Source organism: Oreochromis niloticus, linkage group LG10 (assembly GCF_001858045.2).
Source record: "Oreochromis niloticus isolate F11D_XX linkage group LG10, O_niloticus_UMD_NMBU, whole genome shotgun sequence".
Classification (NCBI taxonomy): Eukaryota; Metazoa; Chordata; class Actinopteri; order Cichliformes; family Cichlidae; genus Oreochromis; species Oreochromis niloticus.
The window spans coordinates 10,014,567-10,023,034 of NC_031975.2; the positions used below are offsets into that span (position 1 = coordinate 10,014,567).

The following is an 8,468-nucleotide window of genomic DNA, read 5'->3' on the forward strand; positions in this document are numbered from 1 at the left end:
CGAGTGATGGGAGAAGGGAGCCGGAGATCGACAGACGGATTGGTGCTGCGGCTGCAGTGATGCGGACGCTGCACCGGTCCGTCGTGGTGAAGAGGGAGCTGAGTGTAAAAGCGAAGCTCTCAATTTACCGGTCGATCTACGTCCCGACCCTCACCTATGGCCACGAGCTGTGGGTAGTGACCGAAAGAACGAGATCGCGGATACAAGCGGCAGAAATGAGCTTCCTCCGAAGGGTGGCTGGCCTCTCCCTTAGAGATAGGGTGAGAAGTTCGGCCATCCGGGAGGGGCTCAGAGTAGAGCCGCTGCTCCTCCACATCGAAAGGAGCCAGTTGAGGTGGTTCGGGCATCTGACAAGGATGCCCCCTGGGCGCCTCCTGGGCGAGGTGTTCCGGGCATGTCCCACCGGGAGGAGGCCCCGGGGCAGACCCAGGACGCGCTGGAGAGATTATATCTCTCGGCTGGCCTGGGAACGCCTTGGTGTTCCCCCGGATGAGCTGGAGGAGGTGGCTGGGGAGAGGGAGGTCTGGGCTTCTCTGCTTAGGCTGCTGCCCCCGCGACCCGACCTCGGATAAAGCGGATGAGGATGGATGGATGGATGGATGGTCATGGAGGCAGATAGTCTCGTATGACGTTACATCTCTCTTCACTTGTGTCCCAGTCATTGAAGCAGTGGAGGTAGTTCATAAGAGATTACAGGATGACCCCAATCTCAGAAACAGGACCACTCTCACCACCAACGAACAGTGTTTGCTTTTGGAACTGTGTCTTCATTACACATATCTCACATACAAGGGCCAGTACTACAGGCAGAAACATGGGTCCACCATGGGTTTTCAAGTTTCACCCATTGTGGCCAACTTGTACATGAAAGAAGTGGAAATGAGGGTCGTACCCTGGAACACCACCAAGTCATTGGTTCAGGTATGTATAAGACTATTGGGTGAAAATCAAACCTCAGGCCCAGATGTGAGAAGCAAAGTACAAATACTTCGTTACTGTACTTAAGTAGAACTTTTCAGGTATCTCAGGTATCTGTACTTTACTTGAGTGAGTCTTTTTCTGACTGCTTTTCATAACTGCATTTACGTTCAGCATAGAAATTATGCTGTGTGCAATGTATGTGGGAAGACAGTTAAATACTGTGGAAACACAACAAACCTCGGTAAAAAAAGTGGAGAGCTGGCTTTCACTCGATAGGAATTAGCTCTTCTGATTCACTACAAAGCCTGTCTTGTTCGTGTATTACAGTTTTTTTCAATCGCTAACAAGCGCCTACCCATACTTCAGATACTTTTTCTAAACTCTTAACACAGACTCACACCTACAAAACACAATTGGCCAAATGGATAATTTTCTTCTCAAAAATACATTTTGTTAAATATATACTAACTCTTCATTTCAAAATAGAACACATCTTTCTCTGCACACACTAACTGTACAAAAACATTATAAATCTGACTCAAAATGAAATTAGTCTGTCAAAGAATAACACTTGTTTTCACTTCACAAGGTACATGCAGTCAATCAAAGTACACCAGGTTTCAAAATACTGGCTATTATTGACATTACAAAAACTGCATAGACTTTTATGTTTCAGTTTTACAGGTATTTGCATGCGAAACATGCAATCCACCATTTTGACATCAGAAATGTCTTGGTTGGTAACTGTATGTCCACATGTACAGTAATGTTCACATTCAAAAGCATTCCAGTAAAAAGCAAACAAGGTTTTGTTTCTTTACTGTTTACTACAGGAGGTACAGTAGAAACACGGTATGATAGGACAGAGAAAGTTTTACAGTATTGCTTACAGTGAACAAAATATCCATGAAACACACAAGAGCATTCTGAACAAAAAAACAACAGCAAAAAGCCAAGATAAAAAGGGGGGGAGGGGGAGGGGGACTAAAAAAAGGCAAAAAATTTGCATCTAATCTCTGCGATCTTCAGGGTTAGGCCACATGTTTTCATCAACATCACATCTGATGTTATCCAAGTCGATGCACCTGGGATAAAACCGCCTGGTATGTCGGATCCACCCTTGGCAATCGTCAACTGTGATGTCCCTGGAGCCAGCATCCATGGCTTCAAGGAGGGACATCTGGTCATGTGGCTGATGGTCATAAACCTTCCACCTCCATGCAGAAAAGAACTCCTCTATGGGGTTGAGGAAAGGTGAATAGGGTGGAAGGAAGAGACTTACCAGTCTTGGGTGGACTTCAAACCATGTTGTTATTGCTTGCGAGTGATGGAAAGCCACATTGTCCCAGGTAATTACAAAGGTCCTCATGTTTTCACCCTCCTGACCCTGCTCTGGAACCAGGCGCTGGTGGAGATCATTGAGAAAGGCAAGCAAGCGCTCTGTATTATAGGGTCCAACCTGACATCTGTGAAGGAGTAATCCTGCATTTGCAATTGCTGCACACATGGTAATGTTTGCCCCTCTCTGTCCTGGCACATCAACTGTGGCCCTTTTTCCAATTACATTTCGTCCACGTCGACGCCTTTTGGCCAGATTGAATCCTGCCTCATCGATGTATATGAATTCATGAGGGGCCTGGTTGGCCTCCAATTCCATAACTCTCTGAAACAAAGTTTATGTAAGTCATGTTATTACTGTATACCATACTGTACTGTAACCTAGTATTGTGTAGGTTACCTACTTGCAAAGTGCAAAGCTTATAGAACTGGACATTGGATTGAATATACACTATACCTGGACATATTGTCGTCGTAGCTCCTTGACCCTCTCACTGTTCCTCTCAAAGGGAACAGTGTAGAGCTGCTTCATCCGCACTCTGTGTTTGGACAATGTCCGCGTAATGGTTGTGAGGCTGATTCTATCGATATTGTCAAATATCTCATGGTCCGCCACAATTCTAGTTTGAATTTCACGCAGTTTTATTGCATTATTTGCAGCAACCATTTCTACAATGGCAAGCTCCTGATCATTACTGAGGAGCTTTCCTCTTCCCCCAGAGGGTGGAAGACGTTGCATTCTTTAGAAAGACAAAAAATTCAACATATGCATTACTGTATGACCATATTGACATGTCAAGTGAGAATAGAAACAATCCATGTAAAATGCTCGACCAGACATTACAGTGTTTGTCTTTTTTTTGTTTCCAAAAACATCACTCCTCAAGGTCTTGCCTTATAAACCCCACTGAGTCTAAGCCAGAATGAAATAAGCTGTGGTTGGCCCAATTTACCCAACATAAATCAGCTGTGTGTCAATTATTCAATTGTTTGTTTATTATCAGCTGAGATATATTTTTGATATTGATATTGTTTTTGTACTGATATCATTGCAGAAGCAGAGGTTTTTATACTGTATCTAAGGTTTGGAATATTGTTTTTGCTATTGTGGGATGTTGTGTGTTAACATTCGTAAATACTACAAAAACAGTCCATAATTTTGTTGGGAGGTATAGCTTGTCTGTTAAGAAAATGTAAGCATTGTGGAAATGTGTTCACTGACTGCATATTGGGTGAACACGACATGAAATGTGTGAATGGTATGGCCACAACAGACCGATGCTGTGCTAATTGTGTTTAGAGTTTTGCAAATGTGACAACTGTTTGGACAAACGCTTGTTAGCGACTGAAAAAAACTGTAATCACCAGGGGATGCCACATAAAAAGAGATGATGTGTGCCATGTCAGGGGTTAAAAATGGAACGGTATTTTGTTTTTTTCTTTTGTTTTTGCCACAACATGGGAATACTCTGCAGGTTAGTGCAGAATAAACAGGTTGGTTTGCTGTACTATGATGAATTTAAAATAAAGAACAGTGTATGTGACTGCTGCACACTGGCTGTGGTTTCATGGTCAGAGAAAGGTTACATTAAGTGTAGCAGAAATTCATATGAATTTTAGCTGATGATACTTAGATCCACTGACTGAATTCCACCTTCATATCTTGTTGAATTCAGTTGTGTACATTCACAAAGAGCAGCAGGTCAGCTGATCACAGCATGTACACTAAGTAAATCTACTGGAGCTCTCAACAGAAATTATTGTGAGTTATGATTTTTTCCCCACACTGAGCCATTACAACTTATTTTGGGGGTTCCCCCACCTGCCGATCCCACTTTAACCCTGTTTAGAGCCCACTTTTTCTGTTTAGAGGCAAAGTCACCCTCTACAATGTAGGCAATAGAAAATAGATATATATTTTTTTATTTTCTTTCTTTTTCTTTAGATTCAAGCTGAGTATAATTTGAATGAAAAAAAGTTAGACTGAAGTTTGTATTCCCATCTACTGATATTATTTTACCTTTATTTTAATGTAGCACAAGGTTCAGTTAGCTTTGCACAAAAATATCCTTCAAAGAACTACTTTTTACCTTCTTACTTGGAGTACATTTCAGAGCCTGTACTTTTTTACATTTACTTGAGTAAAGAATGTGCTTCTGTTTATAAGATTGGGGAAACCTGCAGTCAGCTGAGACTGAAGAAGTCACTTGGATGAGTGACGAAATGTTTCTCCCACTGAAAATGCTACGTCCAGATGAACAGAATCAATCTTTGGTGATTTACTTACCTGGAGCATCAAGACCTACATTGGCTGTACTCAGGATTTGCATTTATGTGACCAGTTGTTTGTCTGTCTTGCTAATTCAGCTAGAAGTAGTGCTTTGCCTAATCAGAGGCTCTCCCACTGATTTATGTAAGCTACAGCATCAAAGGTTTCTCTTTGCCTTCATGGGTCCTTCTTAAAAGGCTCCCTGTGAGTGATATTTTTGTTGCAACTGGTTGATCATCACCACACACTTGTTTGGTTCTATGGCCTGGATGTTGTAGCCCCTTTGGTGGCTCATTCTGTCCTTTCTGCTCATTCTACCATGCACTAAGGTGCTGGTGGTTCTTTTCCAGTTCAGGTGCTTCTCTGCAAGTGAATCAACCGAAAGGGAACAGGCAGTTATATCTATAACTTCTTATTTTTGTTAGGATTTTTTTTTTTTTTTCAGTTATTACAATCAGAACAGAGAGGACTAGGGATAGGAAAGAGAAAGAAAAAGGAAAGAGAAGTTGGGGAGAAAGTTAACAGAAGGAGAAGGAGAGAAAAATAGAAGAAAAGATGGATAGGGAGAGAGAAAAGACACTGAAAATATGCTTCACTACCTGCTGAAAAACAAGCAAAAAACAACACAGTAGTGTAGTAGTCTACTAGTGGGTATGGGAAGCCTTATCCCTGCCCCCCAGGATATGAAGCAGGCATGGAGGAGACCTGGGTCTCAGATATCTAGAAGCCCCTCAGAGCACAAGAGCCTAAGGAGGATCACTGCAGGGGCAATCACTCCACACAGACACAAACATGTATTCCAACCCTCATGCACACTTAAAAAAAATAGTCACTCATTTGCCCAACATGGAGACATAGAAATGAACTCTGCACTCCCACGTCCAGGCACCAGCACCACCTGAGGGGGAATCCGCCCCCCAAACCCTGGAGAAGGTCCCCTTTACTCTGAGGTGAAGACAAGCAGACCACCCTGTTCCAACAGCAGCAGGTAGAGCCACCAGCCCAGAACCCGACCAGACAGTACCCCCTCCCTGGAGCCAGCTCCCCCCGCTGACCCACATATGCACCCTCGTTCCCTGATTTCGATCCAGACCGGGGCCCACAGCAGAGGTACAACCAAGCCCCACAGAAGTCGGGGTGGCCCACCTGACCCCACCACAGAGGAAAAACCACACCCACTCAGATTCGTAAGACAATAGACACCCAGGCTGAGTTCATCTTCCACCTCTGCTAGATCATTCCAACCTGCAAAATGGACTCCTCAAGATCAGAGGATGGAATGGATGCATTACCACCTGCAAAGGATGGTTACAACCTCCCTGCCAGCTGAAGAGGGCCCCAGTTTCACTGATACACCAAAGGCCCCCCTGCCAGGGCCGAGGCCCTGTGCATGCACCCACCCACACCCCCAGTGATACACCAACCAGGATCCAAGGCCCCCAGGCCCAGCCAGAACCCCAGCCTGCAGGTGGAGCACCCCCAAAACCCCAAGTCCCCACAGGCCCACCCAGGTGCAGCCTGGCTACCAGGCTGGCAACTTACATCTGCTGACATGGAACCCCCCAGGTCTGCTGCACACAACCACCAGAAAAACACCACTCAGAAGCCACCAGAGCCCCATGCATCATCGAATCATGTCTCCCCTTTTAAGGATGTTGCCAGGACCGGAGGAGAGAGCAGTGTGGAAGGAGTAATTAATTCAGTTTATTAATGAGTTTATTCATATGATTACCTCAGGGATAGTGGTTTGTGAATGTTAGTTGAATGTTGGTGAATGTTGGAAAGTAACGTATCATCCGCATAAAGACTGATTTTATGTTCTACATTCTTGCATTTTATGCCCTTAATCACTATAGCCTGTCTAATTGGTGCTGCTTGTGGTTTGATACAAATTGCAAACAGTGCGAGGGAGTGTGGCCATCCCTGACTTGTGCCCCTATGAAGACATAAAAATGGAGGATGTTTGGTCTCTTGTCCTAACACATGCTGTTGGGGATTTATATAATATTTTTAACCAGTTTATAAAGAGTTTCCAAAACCAAATTTGTGTAAAGTTGCAAATAAAAATTTCCAGTTAACTCTATCAAATGATTTTTCTGCATCCAGAGACAATACTGTGTTTGGGTATTGTGGTTGCAGGTGTCCCGCATGAGTACTTGTTGATGAGTGCCTCCCTTTTATGAAATTAGTTTGGTCAGGATGTATTATGAGGGGCGTTATCTTCTCTAATCTTTTTGAGAGAGATTTGCATATTATTTTAAGGTCAGCATTAATAAGGGGTGTTGGATAATAGCTGGTGGGTAATATAGGGTCTTTGCCTGGTTTTAGCAGGAGAAGAAAGTATGTTCCTTACAGTTGGGGTGAAGGGAACATGATGTGTCCCAAAGTCTGAAATTGCTCATGTGCTGTTTAACTATATTTCTAGACTGCCAATTCCACTCCATCAATCCCATTTTAGATTAAGCTGCTCTCATTTCTGGAAATTTGGCCAAACATATTACATCTTTCAAAGATTTACTATACAGAGAGGGGGCTGGGAAGCAGAGTCTTACACCACTCTTTGTGGTTTCTCTCCTCCTGTTTTCCCCCCAAAACCACATCAACATTGAGTCTGTTTCTGCTCCCAGACCATCCTGTTTGTTTTATATTGCTTTTCATTGTTTTTTAAATGTAAATAGAAGATAGACTCACACTGGGAGTCTTGAAATATCCCAGTATCTCCACCTTTAACCATCCAGTCCACATTGCAGCAAACCCTTGCAGCCCCTCTTGTGGTTGATAAGCCTACAGGAGGCAAGCCCATGTGGCTCTTTCAGTCTCTGCCCCAAGAGCTATGGCCTGGCCACCAGTAAGCCAGTCCATGGCTAAGTAACTTGGTTTCTAGATTCTTTTCATCTTCATCTGGGTTTTTAAAATTGTTCTTACCCTGGCCCTTCACTCAGGACAAATTGCCTTGGGAAACCAAATCAAAGTAAAATTGCTCCCAGCAAAATTTTTTTTTTTCATAATGTTCTATAGTCTGATGTTGTAGTCTCCCACACTTCTTTCCCAGTCAGCTTAAGGCCTTAGTCACACTTGAGTTAAACTAGGACAGCAACCTCCATGCGGGGACAACTGGTGGTGGGGGGGATTGCATTTGCTGTCTGGGACCGATTGCAAGTTTTCTGCACACTACATTTAAAAACCCAAAGGAATGCAAGCATTTACCCACATGGAACAGTAACGGTATCTATCTTAGTAAGAAAAGGCTTTCTCTTTCCAACCAAACAATACCTAATTGTACTGTGATTAACATTAACATTTAGCATACTAACTGAAGTCTCAGGTGTAGTTCTTGGGCTTTTTGCAATTTCTCTGTCCTGGAACAATCTTTCTGAACACCTGAGATCAGCTAAAACCAAATAAATGAGAATAATTCTAGGTTGTACACCTGAGTAAATTATTTTTTGTTAACCTCTTAATATCTCTTCTCTCTGTTAGTATCATATTTTTACTCTTAATATTTTCATTTTACCTTATATTATTAATGTAATATACTCCATTTACTTTCACTCAATATGATTTAAAGTTTAGTTAATATGTACATGCAATCTGTGGAAAAACTACAATTATTGTGTGCCTTAGTGAGCAAACTCTGTAACCCTGTGAACTCTGTATGAACACAGGAAGCTGTGCATCTATGTCTTATGGCTTATATGCTGGCCTCACCCCAGTAGATTGTCTTTGAAGGGAAGCTGTTATATAATCAGCATGAAAAATTACACAGGAAAGCACTGTAATCATACTGGGAGTACACAACCTAGAGGGAAGATACTGTGTCGCAGACACAGTAGAACATACTGGAGAGGACTAGTGTGGTCTGTATGCCATATGAAATATAATTCACAGCTTAACATCTGAAAGATGTAGTGTTTGTGCGTGATGCATTTGTTTCCTTAAA

General features: G+C 42.9%; 1 protein-coding gene across 1 annotated transcript; it reads right to left on the minus strand.

Moving 5' to 3' along the window:
* Positions 1–1,734: 1,734 nt before the first annotated feature.
* LOC109199532 (uncharacterized) lies at positions 1,735–3,694 on the minus strand. The gene is made up of 2 exons (XM_019354879.2): positions 2,717–3,694; positions 1,735–2,584 (listed from the first exon to the last, which is right to left on the minus strand). The coding sequence occupies exons 1-2, from the start codon at positions 2,996–2,998 to the stop codon at positions 1,931–1,933; spliced, it is 936 nt and encodes a 311-aa protein (XP_019210424.1). The 5' UTR covers positions 2,999–3,694; the 3' UTR covers positions 1,735–1,930.
* Between the last annotated feature and the right edge of the window lie 4,774 nt (positions 3,695–8,468).

Coding starts and splice junctions, on each gene's coding strand:
- LOC109199532 (XM_019354879.2), bottom strand. CDS start 2,998: ATGCAACGTCTTCCACCCTCTGGGGGAAGAGGAAAGCTCCTCAGTAAT. Junction 2,585..2,716: donor TACGACGACAATATGTCCAG/GTATAGTGTATA, acceptor ACTTTGTTTCAG/AGAGTTATGGAATTGGAGGC.